Raw genomic sequence first — 25962 nt, forward strand, 5'->3', positions numbered from 1 at the left:
ATTTGGTGACTTCCATGGGAGAAGGAACATAATAATATTCGTTAAAAAAAGAGGACCCTCTTTCCATTACATGCCAAGGTTGGGCACCCTGAGGATGGGACATTTGATCTGAGATCATCTTCCATTTCTAATGTAAAGGTCTCTGAATGATGACAACTTTATCCTGGTAGGTAGATTCCTAAGAATGGCTTACCTCTAAGTCTAAAACATGCATTTCTAACAGAAGTGATATGACCCTCAAAGAGGCAAGAATTGACTCTTGCGAAGATGAAAAAAAAACTAATTTTTTAATGTATCAAACACAGCTGTACATGCAGCACATAAACACATAAATAGTATATTTGTGGTATTAAATTTTCATGGAAAAGGGGTAGCTAAAACAAGAATGTCTTAAAAGATCATTAGGGGAGCAATAATGAAAAAATGGTTGAGAAACACTGGTTCAGAGTTTTTATTCAATAGTCCCTCAAACAATGTTTACTGAAGGCATGCTTTCAAGAAAGAACAGTTGGAGGTGCAGGGGATATAATGGATAAGAAAAGCGGTCCTTAAATGTTAGTGGGAAAGAAGACGCAAAAGTAAACAAGGAAATAGAGAAAATAATTGCAAATTGTTATTAAAACTGAAAAAAACACAAAGGACTTGAAACAAAATAATGGGGTGGAACCTCTTTGATTGCAAAGTGAGGGAAGGCCTTTCTGAGAAGGGCTTTGGCTTTAAAAACAGTGGTACACTTGCTGATTTATCTCCTAATTTGCAGATCTGGGTGAGATTACGAGCAGTCCCTAATCTGTAAATTTGTATTATTTTCCTGTTCAGAAACCTCATGACAACTTATGTGAAAGTCAAAAAGGCGTATGCTTGACACGTCTTGACTGTGTGACTCACACCACGCTCATTAAGCTTGCCTACATTAGGAGCTGCATGCGGAAGCAAAGGCTGTGTGAAGACAAGCTAGTGAAGGGGTTTTCCATGTGAAAAACAAAGAAAGAATTATTTGAATATTAGCAAATCCACAACTTCACATTTCTAGAGAACCCAGGCACAGCCTTGGAGACATTACTCCTGAGAGACTGCATTTGTTGGAAGATGAGCCCCAACTTCTAAAAATGTATCACTACCAGGATTGAGATACAAACAGCATTTAGGAAGGTAGCCACGTTCACATTTTCAGAGCCCAAAGCAAGGTATGATACTAAGCTCTTCTTCCCTTTTCTAATTCTTGCAGGTCTGATCTGAGGGGCAGCTTCCTGCCCTCCTTCCTGGAGATAAGTCCGGCTTTTGGTGAGAAAGACTTTCCCTGCCCTCTGCCAGGCCGATGCCCATGCTTCTGTGGCTGCTGCTGCTGATCCTGAGTGAACAGATGGACTACAATGGGACCAGGGCCTCAGTTCCTAGAGGTGACCAGGGAAAAACTCAAAGAGCTTCTATCTCTGCTTCTACTTGGGGTTCAGAGACAGATAGCCAGGGATGAGAAGTGAGCAGAGCTGGGTTCCCAGGACAACCAAGAGGCTCCAAATGCAACCATCAGAGCAAGTCAGATATCCTGCCCTTGGTTTCTCATCCACTGCTTTTCTCACCTCATAGGAAACTTGGATTTTTCCTTCTGCCAAACCACAACTCTATATCCCACCCTCCCTCTTAAGCCTCAGACTAAATAATTTTTCAGATAAACAGTTACTTCTAAAAACTTAGGCATGTGAAGGAAGGTCTACTGAGAAACATCACTCTTTTCTGGAAGTTTTAAGCCAAAATGTAATCAGAGATTGAAAAAGTGAGAGGAACAATAGGAAGCCCAAGGAACAAAGGGAGCACAAACCATTTCTGCAAGTCTTTGTCTGCCCCTGCACTCAGAGAAGACAGGGAGAGAATAAAATGTGCCATGGCCAAGTAAATAATAACAGAGATGAGGTCAGGCCTTGGACACAAGCCATCACGTTTGTAAAATAATTTATAGGCCATTTGTTTGTTGCTTAGGGGCTCTGGGTGATATAAAAAGGGAGCAAAGAAGTGATAAGGAAAAACAAAAGAAGCGGTTGTGGTTACGTTGTTAAAAAATGTTTTAGAGAGTGTCTGATTGTCATTTTCTGCTCCCTCACAGCTGGTAGAAGAGAACAATCAGGTAAGTTTCTCCTTCTCTCTGCCCCTCTGGTCTCTGCATATGGGTCCCCTCAGCCCACACAGCCTGCCCCAACCCTTGCAGGGATGCATCCCATCAGCAGTGCTGGTGCTCTGGGGTCACATCTGCTACTATATTGGGTGAACAGAGCCTCCTCCGACTTTTTCAGTCTCCAGGGTTTTTTACCCCTACATTACCAGGATTCCTCAGAGTAGAGGAAGGAAACATTTGCAGAGCAAAGGGCAGAGGCAAGAGGCTGATGATGAAGGAATCTCATCTCTGATCTCCATATTCTCTAATACATCTCCTTTTGAATGTCCAAGCTAGTGCTGCTATCAAAGGACATAGAAATAGCTCCCATTCATGGAGGAAGATGCTACAGCAGAATCCTTATAAATCTCCAAAAAGAGCTCACGCCACTGCCACACCTCACTTCCATGTCTGTCAGTCAGTTGCAATTCCATACACAAGTTTGACTTCCCAAGCAGTCCATCCTCCTCCATTTAAATTCTTTATGTCCCTCCATTGTTTACTGTGCCCAACTTAGATGGAGAGTAAAGTTGCCTTGCCCACAGACTCTCAAACTAAGAAAGATATAAAAGTAATACAAGTGAGAAAATCTTATTCATTAAGTGTTAACAAGTAGGAAGTAATTTTCTGGAGTCTAGACACTACTTCTGAGGTATATACATCCCAGGTTCACCTTTATCTGGACAGAAACTCATAGAACAAGAGAATTTCAGAATCAGCCACATTCTGAGGCCTTCACAGTGTTTGCCCACTGGCAAATCACATCTCCTGAGCTTTCCTGAGGCAATGCCAGGAACCCGAGACCTCTCCCCTCTAATACCCATCTGCTCACCTCCAGGAAATGGGTGAGGAAGAACAGATTCTTTCCCAGGCATTTCCCCAGGTTATTTCTGCTCCATTTTCCACCCTGGTCCAGACTGGAAATTAGTCCAGGAAAACTCCTGACTGTAGGTTGGGCTCCCCCTGTGCTGTGCCCACCTCCCATTGACCTTCCCCTGCCTTTATCTTCCTATTTCCTGTTTAGAGGTAGCTCCAAAAGCTGTACTTCTCCTTGATCCTCCATGGTCCACAACCTTCAAAGGAGAAAAAGTGACTCTCACATGCAGGGGAATATCACATTTCCCAGCCCGCAGAGACATGTTTTGGTATCGCAATGAGAAGTTGTTGAAAAAACAATATAACGCAATCCAAATTACGGAGTCTGGAAATTATCAATGCAAGACCCGAGAATCCTCCCTCAGTGATGCTGTGCATGTGGAATTTTCATATGGTGAGGAATGGAAGGGGAGTGTCTAAAGTCAAGCCACCAGGCAGAATGTCTGAGGGCTGGGTTAATGCGGGGATCCAGGCAGAGTTGTAAGCAGCCATGGGAATATTTGATGTGCTGACCCCACTGAGGAAAATAAAGAGATAGGGCAGCAGCATGATGTTGGATTGTCTATGTATCCCCTTCCAAAGAAGTATGGGTGACCCAGGGACCATCAGGCACAAACAGGTTTAGGTCTGGGATTCCTCTTTTGTGTAAAGACATGTGAGGATTTCTCAAGAAAGTTTTCTGGGAATTGGTTCGCTCTCCTGGGGAAAGGAAGAATAAGGTATTGGAGCCACATGACAATGTGGGTGGGGGCCATTTGCAGGTGTGTATAGAACTATGGCTCTTGCCTCATGGGCGGAAATGGGAGTGAAGGCAGAAGCAGCAGGGTGTAAATGAGTGTGCTCCTGTGCTCTTTGCAGACTCGCTGATCCTGCAGGCTTCACATCCTGTCTTTGAAGGAGATAATGTCACCCTGAGATGTCAGGGGAAAGAAGATGAAAATGCTCATGAAAAGGTTTACTACAAAGATGGAAAACAGCTTCCTAATAGTTATAATTTAGACTTCATCATAGTGAATTCAGTCTCCAGGGATAATAGCAAATATCATTGTACTGCTAATTATTGGATATTTCCCATAGTATCAATTAAACGAACTTCAAAATACCTAAATATCCAAGTTCAAGGTAATGGCTAGATTCCTGTGGATTATTGGGTTTGGTAGAGAAACTGAGGATAAAGGGAAGGTGTTTATCAGTGGGAATTTCATAAAGAGGTTCCTATGGCTCAGCCATGGGAAGGAGATTGTTCTTTCTGCATGCTTCTCTATCTCCTGATGACTGGTGCTGAGAACAGAAGTGCATCTCTCTAGGAACTCTGAGCCTCACCACCCTGGGGACTATGTTTTTTTTTCTTTTCATTAGAGCTGTTTCTACATCCTGTGCTGAGAGTCAGCTCTTCCATGCCCATAGAGGGGAGTCCCATGACCCTGATCTGTGAGACCCAGCTCTCTCCACAGAGGCCAAAAGTCCAGCTGCAATTCTCCTTCTTCAGAGATAGTCAGACCCTCGGATCAGGCTGGAGCAGGTCCCCCAAACTCCAGATCCCTGCCATGTGGACTGAAGACTCCGGGTCTTACTGGTGTGAGGCAGAGACAGTGACTGACAACATCAAAAAAAGGAGCCTGACATCTCAGATACGTGTACAGAGTGAGTGTTCAAGGGGCTACTCTTCCAGAATCAGAGCTGGGGAGAGGAAGGCAGACCAGTGACAACTTCAGCACCCCTAGGATGGTAGACATAACAGAGAGGAGTGTCCAGCTATTCTGGTCATCTTCTCTCTTTAAGCTCAACGTTGGTTTAACAGCCCTAGAACATTTTCTTCCACTTGAGTCAGGTAATAGTAATTATTGATCAGTTACTGAGTGCCTAACCCTATGGGGTTACAGAGATGTACAAGATCGGTTCTCTCATGAATCAAGAGACAACTAGAAGCACAGCTGAACACATGTAGTTTTGAGAAGCCCCTGTGGTGCTTCCGTTTGGTGACCTAAACTCACAACAAAATAGTCAGAAAAGGGGAAGATGAATATGAACGATAATAGTCAGAGAAAGATATGGCACATGGATGTAAATCTGGAGAAGTCTTGAAGAATAGGAGAAGAGTTTGGGTTCTACTTGGATCTTCAAAATAGAGGATCTCCAGTGTTCTCTTTTACTTTGTGGTTTATTGATGCATCAAAGATTCCTTAGAGATAAACACATACAAAATGTGACCAGAAAACTTTGAGTTTATGGAGATTATGGACTTGTTACCCACATTTCCCAAGGATGGGAATTGTTGTGGGAGTGAGAGGGATGTTGCTTCCTTTATAATAGTATACACAATTAATTTCTTATTTCCTGCTTGGGCTTCTGCCTGCTGCACCTGCTGCTATTGGCCTATTCATGGCAGGTCTAGCCTTCCCCTTGACCTTGATGTCCCTGCCATCAGGACCTTCACATGCCATCTTGTGTTCCCCCAGGAGTCCCTGTGTCTAATGTGAATCTAGAGATCCAGCCCACTGGAGGGCAGCTGATTGAAGGAGAAAATATGGTCCTTATTTGCTCAGTAGCCCAGGGTTCAGGGACTGTCACATTCTCCTGGCACAAAGAAGGAAGAGTAAGAAGCCTGGGTAGAAAGACCCAGCGTTCCCTGTTGGCAGAGCTGCATGTTCTCATGGTGAAGGAGAGTGACGCAGGGAGATACTACTGTGCAGCTGACAATGTTTATGGCCCCATCCTCAGCACATTGATTCAAGTCACTGTGAGAAGTAAGTTTCGATTCCTTTCACAGAGCCTCTAGTTGCAGTCCAGGGTTTAGGTTCTCTGTCAGCCACTAGGATCTCCTAAAAGAGGCATTGGGAGGGAAGGAGGGAGGGAAAGAGGGATGGTGGGGCGGGGGTTGGAGAGAGAGAGAGAGAGAGATTTAAAAGCTATCCAAGAAATGGAAAGATGGCAAAATAATTTGAAGAACCTTACTTCTTGTGGGGAAGACCGAATGGTGATGAAAACAAAACTACCCCGGATTAACTCTCACTGTTTTGGGGAAATGCTTCTGATTGTTAGATAAGAAAAATGTGATCAGTGAGAAACAGAAACAATCAAGGGACAAGGGACATATCTATTGCTAGGCTCCTTGAGAGAGGTTGTGCATCTGTCACAAACATCAGAATCCTCTGACAGCCCTTTTGTCTCCCTCAGTTCCAGTATCTCACCCCATCCTCACCTTCAGGGCCCCCAGGGTCCAGGCTCCAGTGGGGGACCTGCTGGAGCTTCACTGTGAGGCCCTGAGAGGCTCTCCCCCCATCCTGTACCGATTTTATCATGAGGATGTCACCCTGGGGAACAGCTCAGCCCCCTCTGGAGGAGGAGCCTCCTTCAACCTCTCTCTAACTGCAGAACATTCTGGAAACTACTCCTGTGATGCAGACAATGGCCTGGGGGCCCAGCACAGTCATGGAGTGAGTCTCAGGGTCACAGGTAAGCAAGATATACCCACAGCAGTTAACAGCCAATGTAAGAGATCATGTCTTCTCAGAAATAGCTCCACTGGGCTATTTGCTGGTTGATATCCCAATAGACTTCCCACTCTTTATGACTCCGCCTGGGAGTTCTGGGATTGTTCCTTGTGACTACACATTTAGTAACTTAGACCATTTCTTTTTTTTTTTTTTTAATTCCTCTATAATTGTCATGAACGACCATCCATATACCCCATTCATTTTTTTTTTTTTCTGGTGGAGGCACAAAGGCTTACCAGAATACCAAATATGTAATGGGTCAGCAATTACTGACAAAGGAAAATTCTGAATTCCCTTGCCCAGGAAAAATTGACTGGATCATCCCTTGCCATAGTTTTCTGCCCCTTTCTGCATCTAAATTTCCACTTGGCTCCCTGGATCATTAAAGTGTCTGTGCTCATGGATACACACTTCTGTGGGTTCTCTGTCAGCCACTAGGATCACAGCAGCAGACCTCTTTCATGGCCTCCGGATTCTAATGACCAATCTAACCTTCTCACTTTTTTCAAATGCCTTCTGATTGGGTCTCGTTTAAACTGATGTTCTCAGTATCCCCTAACAAAATTTTCCTTCAGTAGAGGCACCAGGGCAGCTCATATTTTCCGTGTCCAGCCCCGAAGAACCATTAGCAATGTGCCCAATCATTTCGAAGAGAACCTCCAGTCCAAGTCATGGTTATCCCAAAGTGCTCAGCATTTGGAGGATAGGAAAGGGCACTGGGACCTAGGAAAAGATGGCAAAATAAGAGAGATATGGCAATAATTCTCAGTGACCCAAACCCGTACATTCTCAGGATTTTGTCATGGACTCTTATTCTCCAATGATTCCAAACTATTAGAACACTGATGACATTTTAGTTAATAATAATCTTTCCTATAGGCCAAACTTGGGTAATGATTTAAGGAAGTATTAAAATCTGGGAATGCCAGACAGTGTGCTGAAACAGAGACTCCAGTTTTGAACAAGAAAATATCATTTGTTTAACCTTGAATAAGTCTTCTTACTAGTCTTGTGCTTATTTCCTCTCTTATAAACTAATTGAGTCAGCAAATCATGGGGGTACAAGAATTCTGGATATCACACCACTCTCCATCAAAATTGTTTAACACGCACCCCACAAATGTGTATATTAATAACATATTTGTGTATTAATTATATACATGTACTACTATATTAACTTAATGGGCACATTGCAAAACAAACAGAGAAATAGAAATTAAATAAGGGGCAGGGTGCAGTGGCTCATGCCCGTAATCCTAGCATTTTGGGAGGCTGAGGTGGGCAGATTACTTGAGCTTAGGAGTTTGAGACCAGCCTGGGCAACATGGAGAAACCCCTTTCTCTACAAAAAAACACAAAATTAAGTTAGGCATGGTGGCATGCGCCTGTACTCTCAGATACTTGGGAGGCTGAGGTGGGAGGATGGCTTGAACCCAAGAGGTTGAGACTGCAGTGAGCCAAGATTGCCCCACTGCACTCCAGCCTGGGCGACAGAGTGAGACCACATCAAAAAAGAAAGAAAAGAAAGAAAGAAAGAAAGAAAGAAAGAAAGAAAGAAAGAAAGAAAGAAAGAAAGAAAGAAAGAAAGAAAGAAAGAGAAAGAAAGAAAAAAAATATTTTTAAATCTTTGATTTAGAATACTTGACTAAAATTCTTATAATTGAATATGCTTCATTTACTTTGAAAATCTTAGTTTACTTATGGTGGTACAATTATTTGGTTTTGGTTCTGAGTTTGGCCTTATTCCTATTAGTTTTAGTGTCTGTTACTGCTTAAAGCTTTATCTTACCAATATATCTAGATCCAAGTGGAAGCAGATCATCAGTGCTGCTCTTTCAATTCCATTATACTCATTTTTGTTGATGTTTATTAGTTGTTCTTGTAAAGTAAGTGGGAAGTGCTGCATGTTGAATTTCCTTTTTTTTTTTTTCTTTTTTTTTTTTTGAGATGGAGTCTTACTCTGTTGCCCTGGCTGGAGTGCAGTTGCACTATCTCAGCTCACTGCAACCTCCACCTCTCAGGTTCAAGCAATTCTCCTGCCTCAGCCTCTCTAGTAGCTGAGGCAGGCCACCACACCCTGCAATTTTTTTGTATTTTTAGTAGAGACGGGTTTTCATCATGTTGCCCAGGCTGGTCTCGAACTTCTGAGCTCAGGGAATCTACCCGCCTCAACCTCCCAAAGTGCTAGAATTATAGGCATGAGCCACCACGCCCAGCCACTACATGCTGAATTTCTATCGAATGTGTTTAAACTTTGGAAGAGCGATAAGCTGGTTGCCATGTTCTGTTTCCATGGATTTTTAAAGGTGCAGATATAAATTTTTAAAGTTGACTTACTTACATTTTCTGGTAATGAGACCACATAGAAATGTAAATATTTTTAAACAACTGTTTTCCAAAATATTATCCCTATAGCATGAGTTTAGAAAAGCATTAACAATATGAGTACTGTTAAAGGTCAGTTTTTAAAGTGTTTGCTAAGTATTAACATTGTCAGTAGCCACTGATCACCAAAAGACAACAAAATTAAATACTGATCTTTCTTTACGGAAAACACGTACCTTATCTTTACATTTAATTCCTCTTTTAGAACTTTGCCACAAAATAAATGAACTTTCTGTGATACAAAAAGGTTTGAGGTTACTTCCAAATCTCATCACAAAGCATTGTAAAGTTTTTATTATTTGGCCAGGCACAGTGGCTCATGCTTGCAATCCCAGCACTTTGGGAGGCCAAGGAAGTATTGCTTGAGCCCAAGAGTTTAGACAAGCCTGGGCAATATGGCGAAACCCTGTCTTTACTGAAAACACACAAAAAATAGCAAGGCATGGTGGCAAAATCCTGTAATCCCAGCTACTCTGGAGGCTGAAGCAGCAGGATCCCTTGAGCCCAGGAGGTCAAGGCTTCGGTGAGTCATGATCGCACCACTGCACTGCAGGCTAGGCAACAGAGTGAGACCCTGTCTCAAAAAAAAAAAAAAAAAAAAAAAAAAAAAAAAACAAAGAAATTAAATTAAAAAATATATTTTATGATTTAAATTGAAATCATCTGTAAAAACACTTAAGTAGCCAATTAAAAGGGCATTATGTTCCATATGTTGAGAGTTAACCAACAAACCAAGGCACTGCTCTCCCACTCTCTGTGCCTGGGTGGCCCTGCCATCATAAGAAAACTTGTCATATCCCAATATACAATGTGACATCTACCTGAGCAGGAGCACCACCATGAATATTAGTAAAGCTGAATATCTTTTTAAATTTCAAGCTCAAAAAGAAATACTCTTAAAAATTGTCATATTTTCTTCTTACACTTCCATTGGGTGTCTTACAGCCCATGTTGGAGACCACTTAAGTTGACAATAACCATGGTCTTTTTCAGTCTTCAAATTCTTTGATTTTAGGGGAATATGCATTCAGAACCAGAGGTCCCATGAGCCCTAGAGTGGGGGATGCAAGAGGTTGGAAATCTCTCTTCCCAGAATACGAACACCAAGAGACATGGGTGAAAGGCACAGTGAGATCACAAAGCACCATATAAAAGACTCACCACTGAGGCCTTCTGCATCCCGCCCAGGTCACTTCATATTGCAGATGCTATACGAACGGGACAAATTCAAACCATCAGTTTCAATTTAGCAAGAACTCTATACTTTCAATATCAGGACTTGGCACATCTATCCTGATGAGGCAGCTGGTGCCTTCTTTCTTGCAGCCAGCAGATGGCTCGTTTTCAAGTTTAATCATTGCCATTCAGTGAATAGCTTCCACATTCACACTCATTCCCTTTAGCCAATCTCCAACGGAAAGCAGAACTTAAGATCCTTACCAAGCTACCCTTGCCAATAAAGCACATAGCTTATATCTAAAGCACTACACACAGATTGGTTCATCCAGTTTTCCTCACAACTTTGCAGAACCAGCAATCTTACAGTTTACATTCCATATTAAGGGCTTTCTATTATTCCCACCATGCCATTTCTTTAATTGTTCATTAAAATGGAAATCATTGTTGCTAGAGCTATATTTGGATATTTTTGTGATAGTTTGGTTCAATTCAGTTTTCCATTCGATCACCAATTATTGAGCATAAATTTTATATGCCAGGCAAAGTTCCAACAGCCATAAATACAGCAACGAACAAACAGATAATTCTCCATCCTATTGGGAAATCATATAAAACGATGATAGATGATGATGATGATAGATAGATAGATAGATAGATAGATAGATAGATAGATAGATACATAGATACATAGATACATAGATACATAGATACATAGATACATAGATAGATGCTAGGTAGTGCTAAATGCTATCTAGAAAAATAAAGCAAGGTGATTAGGTAGAGAGTAATGGGTCCTGCTTTAGATAGGTACGGAAGTCTCAGTCTTAGAGCTAAGATTCAGGCGTAGGAATGTTTAGAAACCTTGATTTTAGTTATATTTTTATCAATAATAACCAATTTTATAGTACTTTACATACAATATGATTTTTATTACAATAGCTTGAGATATAATGTATCATTAGCTCAGTTTTACAGAGGAATAAACTAAGACTTAGAGAAATTTAAAAGTTCTTAAACAATCAAGCTTGTAGAGCTAATAAAGGATAGAGACAGGACTGAAACCCAGGTTCTCCAGAATCCAGGTGCATGTTCCTGCAACTCAACTACGCTGCATATTCCTTTATTAAGTTCTCTTGTATACCTACTTAAGCAAAACTGCCAGTGAACTATTTTTCCTCCCTCAGTTCCGGTGTCTCGCCCCATCCTCACCCTCAGGGCTCCCGGGGCCCAGGCTGTGGTGGGGGACCTGTTGGAGCTTCACTGTGAGTCCCTGAGAGGCTCCTTCCCGATCCTGTACTGGTTTTATCACGAGGATGACACCTTGGGGAACAGCTCGGCCCACTCTGGAGGAGGGGCATCCTTAAACCTCTCTCTGACTACAGAACATTCTGGCAACTACTCATGTGAGGCTGACAATGGCCTGGGGGCCCAGCGCAGTGAAGTGGTGACATTCAGTGTTACAGGTAAGTGAGTAGTACCTGGGCTAGAGGTCACCATTATGGTAAATAAAATAGTTATCTGACAGATTGTACAAATTCTACCAGCACCAAGGAGGTTTTGAACACGCACCCCAAGGCTTGGGACATCTGGAGATTGGTACTGATTTTACATGGAAGAGGGAAAGGAAATACATTTTAATCTTAGATGCTGGCAAATACCTTTCATGTGCTATAGTTTTGAAAATTACAAATGACGCTACAGGAGGAATCAGAAACTGGAACATACCCGCTTGCATGATTTTGTCTATATCCAAAACCTGTGCCACTGGAACTCAAGTACAGCTCCCTCCACTCAGGAACTTCCAGGAACAGAACAGGCCTTACCACTGCGGGAGTCACGGGGCTGGTGCTCAGCATCCTCAGCCTTGCTGCTGCTGCTGCTGCTCTGCTGCATTATGCCAGGGCCCAAAGGAAACCAGGTGGGTGTCTAGGTCCTACCCTGTGATGTGATTTCGCTGTTGCTATAATAATTTGAAGTTGTCTGGTGCACCCTATAAAAGGTCAATTACTCCCTTCCAAGTACTAGGCCCTCAGTTCCACTACTCACTGTCACTCTGTAGGCAACTGTAGCAAAAACAATAGAATAAACTTCTCAATAAAATGTTTACCTCGTGTTTAATTTGAGATTTATATTAGGTAGCAGAGTTTTGCTTCCAATTAAATATTAGAAAGTTAATTAACTCATGTTCTATCTCCCTAAGAAAGTCCTTCATTCATAACAAAAAGTAAATAAATGATCGTAGAGGTGACCATAAACTCCAAGGTATATTTGAATACCAGCTAAATATAGTGAAATTGGATAAAATAAATAAAGAATGCCAAAAATGAGATTAAAAATTCAATTTCCGATTGTTGTTAGTATATAGAAACACAACTAATTTTAATATTAATTTTATATCCTGAAATTTTGCTAGACTCACTTATTAGTTCAGTATCTCTTTTGTAGATTTCATCAGATGTACTATATAGATGATCATGTTGTCTGCAAATAAAGGTAGTTTAACTGTTTCCTTTCCAATCTTAATTTCTTTTACTTCTTGTTCTTGCTTAATTGCACTGATTAGAACCTCCTGTACAATGTTGAGTGCAAGTGGTGAGAGAAAATATCCTTATCACATTCCAGATCTTAGGGGGAAAGTATTCAATCTCTCCCCATTACAGATTACTTTAGCCATGGGTTTTTTTCAATGCTGTTTATCTGCTGGAGGAAGTCCCTCCTATTCCTAATTTGCTGAGAGATTTTACACAAATAAATTTTGTAAAATGATTTTCTACATTTATTGAGATAATAATGTGATTTTTTTTAGTCTATTGATAAGGTGAATTTTGAATTTTGAAGCAGCCTTATATTTCTGGGGTCAGCCCAACTGGATCATGATTGTTGATATGATTTCCTAAAATTTTGCGAAGGATATTTACATCCATGTTTACGAGGAATACTGGTTGCTGGCTTTAATTTCTAGAAATGCCTTTTTATGATTTGGTATCAAAGGAATACTCAGTTACCACTTCCAGGATTTTCATTCATTTTATATAGCCATATTTTCACTTGGTATCAATTTTGTTCTGCCTGAAGGACTTTTTTTTTTTTTAACGTTTCTTACAGTATGAATGTCTGCCAGTGAGTTTGATTTATAATGTTTCTCAATTCCTCTATATCCTTACTGATTTTTTTGTCTATCTGATCTATCAATTATTGAGATAGTGAAATTAAAATCTCTAACTGTAATTGTGAATTTATCCATTTCTTCTGCAATTCTATCAAGTTTTGCTTCCAGAATTTGGAGTTACTCATTATTAGGTGGATAAGTGTTGAGAATTTTCATGTTTTTGATGAATTATCCACTTTATCCTTATGAAATGACCCTCTGTATCCCTGGTTGAATCACTTACTATGAAACAGTCTTTGTCTAATATTAATGTATTAATATAATTATTGTTAGCATGCGATTTTTTTCCATCCTTTTGCTTTTAGCCTATTTGTACCCCCATATTTAAAGTTAATTTTTAATAGATACCATGCACCTAATTCTTGCGGGGTTTTTTAGTTTAATATTATAGTCTGCCTTTAAAATGAGGTGTTTAGAATTATTGATATGATTAGGTTTCCTGTCTATTTTGCTGTTTGCTTTCTATTTGTCACATCTGTTTTTTTGCTTTACTTTGACTTATTTTTGGAATAATTTAGTGATTTTTTAATTCTACTTTACTTCCTTTGTTAGCATAATAGCAATAACTTTTTTAAAATTTTCAACTTTTATTTTAGATGTAAGGGGTAAATGTGTGGATTTGTTACATGGTTATATTGCATGATATTGAGATTTGGGGTACAGATCCTGCCATCCAGATAGTAAGCATAGTACCCAATAGGTAGTTTTTCAACTCACACATTCCTTCCCATCTCCCCCACTAGTAGTCCACAGTGTCTGTTGTTCCCATGTTTATGTCCATGTTTACTCAATGTTTAGTCCCACTTATAAGTGAGAACGTGTGGTATTTGATTTTCTGTTCTTGTGTTAGTTGGTTTATGATTATGACCTCCAGTTAAATCCATGTCGCTGCAAAAGATATGATTTCATTTTTTATGGCTGTGTAGTATTCCATAGTGTATATGTACCACATTTTCATCATCCAGTCTACCACTGGTGGGCACCTAGGTTGATACCATATCTTTGCTATTGTGAGTAGTATGGCAATGAACATATGAGTGCATGTGTCTTTTTTTTTTTTTTTTTTTTTTTTTTTTTTTTTTTTTTTTTTTTTTTTTTTGAGTTGAAGTCTTGCTCTGTAGCCCAGGCTGGAGTGCAGTGGCGCAATCCCGGCTCACTGCAAGCTCCCCCTCCCGGGTTCCCGCAATTCTCCTGCCTCAGCCTCTCGCCTAGCTGGGACTACAGGCGCCCACCACCAGGCCTGGTTAATTTTTTGCATTTTTAGTAGAGACTAAAATTAGCCAGGATGGTCTCGATCTCCTGACCTCGTGATCTGCCCACCTCGGCCTCCCAAAGTGCTGGGATTACAGGCGTGAGCTACCGCACCCAGCCGCATGTGTCTTTTTGACGGAATGATTTATTTTATTGTGGGTGCATACCAATAATGGAATTACTAGGTTGAATGGTAGCTCTATTATAAGTTCTTTGAGAAATCTCCAAACTCCTTTCCACAGTGGCTAAACTAACTTAAATTCCCAACAGTATATAAGCATTCCCTTTTCTCCTCAGTCTCACCAGCACCTATTGTTTTCTACCTTTTAAATACTAGCCATTCTGACTGTTGTGAAATGGTACCTGATGGTGGTTTTGATTTCCATTTCTCTGGAGATTAGTGATGTTGAGCATTTTTTCATGTTTGTTGGCCACTAGTTTGACTTCTTTTGAGAAGTGTCTGTTCATGTCCTTCACTTATATTTTAATGGGGTTATTTGGTTTTTGCTTGTTGATTTGTTTAAGTTCCTTACAGGTCTCAACATTAGACTTCTGTCAGATACATAGTTTCCTAATATTTTCCCCATTCTATAGGTTATCTGTTTACTCTGTTGATAATTTCTTTTGCTGTGCAGAAGCTCTTTAGTTTACTTAAGTCACACTTGTCAATTTTTGTGTTAGTTGCAATTGCTTTGGGAACTTAGCCAAAAATTCTTTGCCAAAGCTGATGTCAAGAAGCGCATTTCCTAGGTTTTCCTCCAGGAATTTTATAGTTTGGAGTCCTACATTTAAATCTTTGATCCATCCTGAATTAAGTTTTGTATATGGTGAAAAGTAGGGGTCTAGTTTCAATCTTCCGCATATGGCTAGCCAGTTATCCCAGTACCATTTGTTGAATAGAGAGTCATTTCCCCATTGCTTCTTTTTGTTAGCCTTGGCAAAGATCAGATGGTTGTAGGTGTGAATCTTCATTTCTGAGTTTTCTATTCCATTCCGTTGGTCTATGTGTCTGTTTTTGTATCAGTACTATACTATTTTGATTACTGCAGGCTTCTAGTATAGTTTGGAGTTGTGGAGTGTGATGCCTCCAGCTTTGTTGTTTTTGCTGAGGAATGCTTTGGCTATTTGGGCTATTTTTTGGTTCCATATGAATTTTAAAATAGATTTTTCTAATTCTGTGAAGAATGATATTGGTAATTTGATAGGAATAACATTGAATCTGTAAATTTCTTTGGGCAGTATGGCCATTTTAACAATATTGATTCTTCCAATCTATGAACATGCAATGTTTTTCCATTTATTTGTGTTGTCTTTATTTCAGCATTTTTTTTTATAGTTCTCACAGAGACTTTTCACCTCCTTTGTTAGCTGTATTCCTAGGTATTTCATTTTCTTTGTGGCTATTCAAAATGGAATTGTCCATTGATTTAACTCTCGGCCTGACTTTGTTGGTGTATAGAAATGCTACTGGTTTTCATACCTTAATTTTGTGTCCTGAAACCTTACTCTTGGCAGAGTCTTGAGGGTTTTCAAGGTAGAGAGTCATGCAGTCAGTGAAAAGAGATGATTTGACTTATTTACCTATTTGGGTGCCTTTTATTTCTTTCTCTCGCCTGATTGCTCTGGCTAGGACTTTCAGTACTGTCTTGAATGAGTGTGGTGATAGTGGACATACATACTTGTTTCCCTTTTTCATTAATTAAAATGTTTTAAATTTCTGCATTAATTTTGATCTTCATCCAGGAATTATTCAGGAGTAAATTGTCTAATTTCCATGTATTTGTGTAGTTTTGAGAGATCTTCTTGATATTTATTTCTGTTTTTATTGCACTGTAGTCTAGGAGTGTACTTGGTATGATTTTTTAAAAATGTATTGATATCTGCTTTATGGCTGAGCCTGTGGCTGAACCTAGGATATGTTCCACATGCAGGTGAGAAGAATGTATATTCCGTAATTGCTGGATAGAATATTCTGCAGATGTGTGTTAGGTCTATTTGGTCAAGTGTCAAGTTTAAGCCCAGGGTTTCTTTGTCAGTTTTCTGCCTTGATGATCTGTCTAACTCTGTCAGTGGGATATTGAAATCTCCCACTATTATTGTGTGACTGTCCAGGATTTTTGTAGATCAAGAAGAACTTGTTTTATGAATCTGGGTGCTGTGATGTTGGGTGCATATATATTTAGAATAGTTAAGTTTTCTTGTTGGAAGTGATAATTATTTGTTTTGTTACTCTGGTGATTGCTTTAGGGTTTATAGTATATATCTTCAACTTATTGCTATTTTCAAGTGATATTATATTACTTATAGAAGGCTAGTCATACCTCCTACTTCCAAAATTACTTTTCTTTTTTTCCTCTCATTGTTTATCTGGGATGCCATTTTCTAATCTGTAACATACTAAAAGAAGACAATTGAATCTCAGTGTTGAGGTTGTCAGTCAGCACAGCACCAGGAGAGAAAACTGACAATCATTTCACATGATCCATGTGAATAGGAGCCCAGGTGGTCTGTCCCCAGACTTAGGGGAGTGTTATTTTAAATAACAAACTCATTAAGGAATTAAGATAGTTCACCAAGCAGAGGGTCTGTGCTCTTGTTTTCTCAAAATCTTGCTGACTGTACCTCCTCATAGCAAAGTATCCCTTCTCATCATTGGCAAGACTTCTCAGGAAGAAGCTCAAACCTTCTAAATTTTTCTAAAAGTGAAGGACTCTGCTCCTTGCCTGAGTGAATCACTCCTAAAAAGAATGATAGGTTTATTGACTCTACAGTAAATCTGGCTATGTTGAAATTCCAGTAATAAAACTTGCCAACTTGATATTAGGCAAACAAATTAAACTCAGTAAACTTCAGTTTCTTCATCTATGAAGTGGTTATAATAATAACAGTATCTACCTTTTAGGTACTATGACACAACCTAGGTAAACTGCTTAGTGCAGTGCTGGCCCATATGTCTTTAAGGAATATTAGCTTTTATAATAAATAGCCACCTGTCTAGGTCTCAGTTTTCTCTTTTACAAATAAGAAGATAGACTGACTCCCAGATGCATTTTGGGTCTGAGCTAACCACCCACAGGAAAGATACTGGTTATTAACTGATGTGAACTGTGATTGCTCTGAGGAGATTCAGGACCAGATCCTGATCATACCCCTCTAGCTTAACTCAGGAGGCCCACTCCCTGAGGAACACGGAGTTGCTCAGTTATTTTTCATGAGAGTTAAGGCTGCTATGTTTATTTTGAGCAATGACTTGTGTTCTCTAAGCCAATGAGACCAATATAGAGCCACAGATTTTAAAAAGGCAAAGGACAAGGATGGGAACCGGGGATAAGGCTTGCATTGGGGCAAGCCTGAAAGATTCAATATTTCAGTGATGATGGAAACCTGCCATATTTTTAAGTCTGATAGATTTGGCTTCAAGGATAGACTTCTAACTTCTAAAATTGTCAATTTGTTATTTTTAAGTCCTCAATATACATACTTTGTTCAGCTGTTTAACAAATCTTTGTTGAATATTTTTAACTGCTGGCCATGGCATCAGGAATAAAACAAAAATTTAAGATGAGGTTTACAGCCTCAAGTAGCACATCCTTTCATGAAAGAGAGAATGAGAGGGAAACAGAAATAAATAATTATAAAACAATATAGTAATTTTAATATTACATGGTCTTATGTGCATGGAGACAGTTTACTTATTCCAGCCTGTTGGCATGCTCTGGAAAAAAGATAAATTGGAGTTAACCAAGTGAAAGAGAAGGAGAGAAGAGGTGTAGAAAAGCCATTGCATACCCAAACAATTTGCAGTTTAGTGTTGCTGGAATAGACTTGCAGGGTTGAGGGGTCACAGTTAGAGAAAGAGAAGGTAGAGTTTATCATGGTAGTCCCATTGATTCATATTAGTGAAGGAATTCTGTATCAATTTTAAGCATCCCTTGGCCCCTCTAGGCCTCAGTCTCCTTATTTCCACCTTGTAGGGCTGCAGTCAGGATGAAGAAGTGGGTTTACGGGGAGCACTTGACCCAGGTTGTGACCTATTCAGTCACAACTACTTAGAGTTGCTATTCACCTATTACTGATTGAAAAATGATTCAGAATAAGTGTGATTCTAGGCAAATGCCTTTCAAGACCCCACGTTCCTCACCTATAACATAACATAGGGGGAGGAAGGAGGGTAGAACTGGATAATCCTTGAGATTTGCCATAGCTTAGACCTAGAATGAATCTGATTTCTAGGAAAAAACATTCTAACAGAGAGTTCGTTATCTACACAGCTCACTTACCACCCAACCTTCCTTTGTTTGTTTTGCAGGAGGACTTTCTGCCACTGGAACATCTAGGTGAGGTCTCTGCTTCTTGTGCTGCCAACATTTTCATGATTTATTTATATGCACAAGACTTGTTTATGTTTTTTAAAAATATGAATGGATTTCCTAGTAGCATTTTTACATTCTTACAAAATAAAAAAGTAGATATAAGTGAACGTCACTTTCACTTATATTTGTGAACAATATTCACTGTGTCTACTTAAACACAGAATACATGTGATTGGCTATCTATGTTAATTTATCTACTTCCTTAAATGTGTTCCAGCAGAGACTTTACCACTAATGTCTTAATGGCATTACCTTTCATAGGGCTACACGGCATTCATTTCCTTCTTCCTCATTCCTCCATTCATTTGGGAAATTATTATGGAATGCTGGCAATGTTCAATTCGCAATATTAACTGCAGAAGGAAATGAAATTAGAAAAAATCCACTTTACTTGAAGAGCTCGCATGGCATCTTGCAGGAAAGGTAGATTATTGTAATATGAGGTGGAAAATTGAAAGGGACCTTTTACAAAAGACAAGGTTTAAGTTCTATAAGAATGCAGAGGTCTTTGCATATCAGTGTTTAATCATTTACATCTTCAAAAATAACATTTAAAATTAGTCAAATATGAGTTTTTGCCTTTCAAAGAAGCGCTGAGGCTGCCTTGCCCTCTGGCCTTGCCTTGGCTGTCCTGTTTTGTAATGCTTCCCTGGGCATCATCTTGTGCCATACGTCTTCTGATACTTTATCAAAAGAGCCAAACAGAAGCAGACACAATATTTTTACTTGAATCATGCTGTACTGGAAGACTTCCTGGATACCGATTTCCCTGAAATTCTGTGTAACCCACAGATACTTTTTTATCCATTTTCTCTCCCCCTCTGTCACAGTCACAGTCCTAGTGAGTGCCAGGAGCCTTCCTCGTCCAGGCCTTCCAGGATAGACCTTCAAGAGCCCACTCACTCTAAACCACTAGCCCCAATAGAGCTGGAGCCAATGTACAGCAATGGTGAGGACTCCCTAGGGGTCAGAAGGCTCCAGGGAGGAGCCAGGGAGGGAAGAGATTGAACAACAGCCCGTGGCCCTGTCACAAATTTAAAAATGACATTTCTAACATTAGACTGGGAATAGAAGGTGGTTATGAATTTGATGATTGGGAAGTAGAGTCTAGAATATGAGCTCTTGACTGCAACCAACTATGATACCTTCTCTCACAGTAAATCCTGGAGATAGCAACCTGATTTATTCCCACATCTGGAGCATCCAACACACAAAAGGAAATTCAGGTGAGATGCCTTTCAGGCAAATAGAGGTGAGGTAGCAGTGTTTTATTGAAACCGGTAAGGGGTCTTTGATCAGAGTTATTTCAAATGCAAGTCCAACATGCAAGGCATTACTTGTCTCCCATATTGTCAGTTATAGAAGCTATCCATTTCTTCTTACCTTTACACACTGCCACCGTGATCCCATAAATTCTTTGAGGACAGATACTGTGACTTTTTCACTAATGTATTCACAGCATTTAGCCCAACGCTTGGAAACTGCAGGCCCCCTAAAATACTGTTTGAATTAATGAGTGAATAATCAAATGTGTAGACAATTGTCATTCTTTTTACTGGTCTCTTTATTTCTACTACTGTTCTCCTCCAGCCTTCCCACAATCTACTTCCAGCATGATCCCTTTGAGGTGCTCTATTGTTCACATCAGTGCCTAGATTAACTGCCCTCACTGACACCCATTCCAAAGCATGATCTTTGCCTTCTGCACGCTGGCTCCTCCTGCAAGCTTTGCCTAATGTTCTTCCTCTAGCCATACTGAACTCTTGGCATCTTTACGCTTGGTGCTCATGTTTCTTACTGGTCCTGAAATGTCCTTGCCTCTAGTCTGCTTGGTGATCCCTACTCATATTTCAAGACATAGCTCAGGTAACACAGTGAAACTCACACTGATGCCAACTGCCCTTTCCATATTCTAACCTGGGAGGAGCCATTTATTCTTTATGGCAACAACATAGTTCAATATGTATTTCTATCTTGGTGCCCACAATGCTTGTTGCATTTATTTCTATATCCATTTCTCTCCTTCAAAATTATAGGATTCTTGATCACATGAACTGAGTTTCTGTTATTATTTATTTATTTATTTATTTATTTTATTTTTTTGAGATAGGATCTCACTCTGTCACCCAGGCTGGAGTGCAGCAGTGCGATCTTGGCTCATTTCAACCTCTGCCTCCTGGGTTCAAGGGATTCTCCTGCCTTAGCCTCCTAAGTAACTGGGATTACAGGCGTGCATCACCATGCCCAGCTAAATTTTGTATTTTTAGTAGAGACAGGGTTTCACTATGTTGTTCAGGAGTTTCTGTCATTTCTATCTCCTTATACCTTACCTAATACCTAATAGAAAGCCATTGCTTAATGAATGCTTATTGGCTGCACAAACAAAAGAGATACAAAGAACCCCTTGGAAAGGTAGAAGACACACACACACTAAATTTTCTCAATGTTCCAATGCAACTCTTTGGCTTCCTGGGAAATTGCCATGTGGCCTTAGAATGCCAATCTCCTCTCTGGCCTCTTCCAATTTCCCTGTGCAAAGTGAAGTGACTCATATCTGCCTCCTTCTCCCAGAGGATCAATACAGCCCTAGAAGTCTGCAGTGGATTGGGGATGGTTGCCCCTCTGGGGTTAGAATGAGCAGAGGAGCAAGAAGGAAACTGTCATGAAAGTAGTTCTGGGTATTTGGTGGGCAGAGGAAAGTCTTTGTTAGTGTTTGTGCTTGGGGGGAGTACTTTTTCTATGTGGGTTTGGAAGAATCCAACAGAGGAAACAGTCAAGAGATCAAGCAAATCAAGAAGATTGGCTTGGAATGCAGTGTGCGTAGGTTGTAAGCCGGATTATACTGCCTACAGTTTAATACTTTTCTTTGCTACTCCTACCCAACAGCTAATTGTCCAACGATGCATCAAGAGCATAAGGTGAGTCACATTTCTTAGCTTTCTTCCCTCTCTGGCCTTCCTCTCCTGTATTTAGGTACTTACCTTTTGTGTTTTTTTTCCACCAGGAACTCACAGTCCTCTATTCAGAACTGAAGAAGAAACACCCAGATGACTCTGCAGGGGAGGCTCGCAGCAGAGGCAGGGCCCATGAAGATGATGAAGAAAACTATGAGAATATACCACGTGTATTACTGGCCTCAGACCACTAGCCCCTTACCCAGAGTGGCCCACAGGAAATAGCCTGCACCATTTTTTTTTCTGTTCTCTCCAACCACACATCATCCATCTCTCCAGACTGCCTCCTTTGACGCTGGGCTGCAGGGGATGTGAGGCTGCACAAAAGATCTGCAAATCTCCTCTGTGCCTGGGCCTGTGTGTTCCCTAGGAAAAGAATGGGCAGCCTCTGAGCAAGCACTGTGTTATTTTCACAGTGGAGACACATGGCAAGGCAGGAAGGCCCTCAGCTCCTAGGGCTGTCGAATAGAGGAGGAGAGAGAAATGGTCTAGCCAGGGTTACAAGGGCACAATCATGACCATTTGATCCAAGTGTGATTGAAAGCTGTTAATGTTCTCTCTGTATAAACAATTTGCTCCAAATATTTTGTTTCCTTTTTTGTGTGTGTGGCTGGTAGTGGCATTGCTGATGTTTTGGTATATATGCTGTATCCTTGCTACCATATTGGGAACAGCCATAAGAAGTTATAGAACAAGATTTTAAGGTGACTCTATCTGAAGTGTATTTTTGTACTTACAAGGTGACATTCCCAACCAAATTACCCTTAGTTATGATGAAAAATAACCTCAGCATTTCATTAAAGGCTCTGCTAGTTTAATATGTGACCTCTATCCCTACTGCAAAGACCTTATGTGTAAAAAAATCACATTAATTGTAATTTTTGCTTCATGACATAGTCTCATCATTTTCCGTACGTGATAGATTTCTAGTCAGTCAGTTTTATTCTTATAAGCACCCATTAACCCCGAGACAATAACCTACTATATCTATGTGGCTTCTCCCATTCTCTTCCTCTACCTCACTCCGTCTGATAAAAAACCATTCTAAATCTCATGTTCATTATTCCCATGCTTTCCTAATTCTATCATATTAATGTAACTATATGTTTTCCTTAATATGTTTTTATATTAGTTTTAACTATAAGTTAAAGACCATATTATTGTAGGTAATGTTTTGGTATTTTCTCTTCATGTTCTATTTCTAAGATTCATCCATATTGTTGTATGTTGCTATAGTTCATTTGTTGTTATTGCTGTTTAGTATTTACTTGTGTAAAATATCTGGTTTAATGTTTTCCTAGCTATCACTATCAAAAACTCTTTCCACAGTGTCTTGAATTTTTAATATGACAAAATGAAAATGTACCAACAATTTTAGTGACTTTACCTTCATTCTGAAATCCTGATGTTTCCAAATATCTCTGAACACTTCAAGTCCTAGGGACAACTGAGATTATATTAACATTAATCTCTGAATGTTGTTAATTCTAAGCCTTCACTTGGTTCATGTAGGAACACCAAGTCTTTTCAAAGCACCACATCTTTCTCTAATCAGTATTCCTTGGAGTCCCTAAGGAATGTCTTACAAGCATTCAACCAATCACCATTTCTGGAGATATACTACAGGGTCACCATAAACTCTGCTACCCTTGGATTCCATCACTATGGAAGCTGAGTTTCACCAGAAGGCACTTTTGTCCTCCATTACTACCAGCAAAGCCATCTAAGCCACAGCTGCTGGCCTCAAAAAATGTGATGATCAATCCACACTGCTCCCACTGGCCTCTGTTACCCTTATCCTGGCCTTTGAGAGCAGGGCATGATGTCCTGCCTATACTGAGATGCTGATCTCTGCCAGTTCATGTTCATATTGACATTAAAATTTTAAGTTCTCTTGAAGAGGGAGGAGGCAAATGTCTCTGTCTTCTATGTGATACACTCTGCTGTTTTTTTCTCTATGGTAAAAATATATAAACAGGTTTGTGTACCAACTACCAGGCTGTACATGGAGGCTCTCCTCCTTTCAAACCTTGCTGCTGATTTGGAATTACCTTGCCAGGTCCCTTTGTGCCTTATAGTGAACTTTCTCTAAGGGACCTGTCATCTTTTATCATTGTTTATCCATTTTCTAGATTCTGAACCCAGGAAAGGACAAAATTCAAGATTTTCCATGTCTTTGTAACACTTAACCCTGTTCAAATCAGAGTATGTGAGTGGAAAGAGGAGTGAGTCCTAACTGTACATTTCAGATATAACAAAAGTGCAAATTCTGATTGCCCTGTAAAATGAATTATTCTCATGCTTTGCTCTACTTGACTTTTCCCTTTGAATTCACAACTAAAAACCCATAGCCCAGAAATCTGAAAAACAGTAATTTTAATGGAGCCTTTGAAAATAAAAGACAATTGGAAAAGTACCAGTCTCCACTGTCTTTCTCACACTTACCCTTTTAGTATATCTTTACATCAGAGCCTATTCTCACTCATGGATTACCAAAGACGAAGCCACATGAGAAGCTTAGGTTTTGTCACTAAAGTATATTAAAAAGGTTATTTTAATTTTATCAAGATCAGATTTGGGTGGGAACACAGGGTGAAACCATATCATTCTGCCCCTGACCTCATCCAAATCCCATGTTTTCACATTTCAAAATACAATCATGCCTTCCCCATAGTCCCTTAAAGTCTTAACTCATTCCAGCCTTAATACAAAAAGCCAAGTCCAAAGTCTCATCTGAGACAAGGCAAGTCCCTTCCAAATAAGACCCTGTGAAATTAAAAGCAATCAGTTACGTCCAAGATACAATGGGAGTACAGGCATTGGATAAATGCTTCAATTTTAAATGGGAGAAATTGGCCAAAACAAAGGGGCTACAGGTCCCATGCAGGTCCAAAATTCATTGGGGCAGTCATTACATCTTAAAGCTCCAACATAATCTCCTTTGACTCCATGTCACATATCCAGGGCACACTGATGCAAAGAGTGGGCTTCCATGGCCTCGGGCAGCTCTGCCCCTGCGACTTTGCAGGGTACAGCCCCCACCCTAGCTGCTTTCATGGCTGTCACTGAGTGTCTGCAGCTTTTCCAGGTGCACGATGCAAGCTGTCAGTGGACCTACAATTCTGGGATTTAGAGGATGCTGGGCTTCTTCTCACAGCTCTACTAGGCAGTGTCCCAGTAGGGATTCTGTGTGGGGGTTCCAACCCCACATTTCCTTTCTGCACTGCACTGGCAGAGCTTCTCCATGAGTACTTCATCCCTGCAGCAGACATCTGCCTGGACATCCAGGAGTTTCCATACATCCTCCGAAATCTAGGCAGAGATTCCCAAACCTCAGTTCTTAGGTTCTGTGCACCTGCAGGCCCAAGACCACATGGAAGCCACTAAGGGTTGGGGCTTTCACCCTTTGAAGCAATGGCGTAAACTGTATGTTGGCCCCTTTAGCCATAGCTGGGATGCAGGACACCAAGTTCTGAGACTGCACAAAGCAGCAAAGCCCTGGGCCTGGCCTGTGAAACCATGTTTTCGTCATAGGCCTACCAGCCTGTGATGAGAGGGGCTTCTCTGAAGACCTCTGACAGCCCTGGAGACATTTTCCCCATTGTCTTGGCAATTAACATTTGGATCCTCATTACTTATGCAAATTTCTGCCTCTGACTTGAATTTCTCCCCAGAACAGTAAGTTTTTCTTTTTTATCACGTAGTCAGAAGGCAAATTTTCCAAACTTTTATGCTCTGTCACCTGTTGAACACTTTGCTGCTTACAGATTTCTTCCAGCACATACCCTAAATCATCTCTCTCAAGTTTAAAGTTCCCAAGATCTGTAAGGCAGGGGCAAAATGCCACTAGCCTTTTTGCTAAAGCAGAGAAAGAGTGACCTTTACTCCAGTACCCGATAAGTTCCTCATCTGCATCTGAGACCACCTCAGCCTGGACTTCATTGTCCACATCACTAACAGCATTTTTGTCAAAATCATTCAACAAGCCTCTAGAAAATTCCAAACTTTTCCACATCTTCTTGTCTTCTGAGTCTTCTAAACTGTTCCAACCTCTGCCCATTACCCAGTTCCAAATTTGCTTCCGCATTTTTGGGTATTTTTATAGCAGTGCCCCACTCCTGGTACCAAC

At 40.3% G+C, this 25962-nt stretch overlaps 1 protein-coding gene across 7 annotated transcripts; it reads left to right on the top strand.

Annotated features, from left to right (window-relative positions):
- Positions 1-939: 939 nt before the first annotated feature.
- Positions 940-24246, top strand: FCRL3 (Fc receptor like 3). 7 transcript variants are annotated; one of them, XM_017860062.1, is made up of 15 exons: positions 940-1187; positions 1315-1400; positions 2102-2122; positions 3174-3419; positions 3884-4147; positions 4385-4669; positions 5485-5772; positions 6203-6481; positions 11271-11549; positions 11882-12004; positions 18816-18843; positions 19710-19828; positions 20037-20105; positions 21766-21797; positions 21884-24246. In XM_017860062.1, exons 2-15 carry the CDS (start codon positions 1319-1321, stop codon positions 22025-22027), a joined length of 2259 nt encoding a protein of 752 aa, XP_017715551.1. In that variant the 5' UTR covers positions 940-1187; positions 1315-1318; the 3' UTR covers positions 22028-24246. The 7 variants fall into 7 exon arrangements, 5 of the variants coding, with proteins under 5 accessions (XP_017715551.1, XP_017715549.1, XP_017715550.1 ...); XM_017860060.1 differs by having other exon boundaries at positions 940-1152; positions 1229-1400; XM_017860061.1 differs by having other exon boundaries at positions 940-1111; positions 1229-1400.
- Positions 24247-25962: the final 1716 nt, after the last annotated feature.

Source organism: Rhinopithecus bieti, unplaced genomic scaffold, assembly GCF_001698545.2.
Source record: "Rhinopithecus bieti isolate Rb0 unplaced genomic scaffold, ASM169854v2 scaffold_53775, whole genome shotgun sequence".
NCBI lineage: Eukaryota > Metazoa > Chordata > Mammalia > Primates > Cercopithecidae > Rhinopithecus > Rhinopithecus bieti.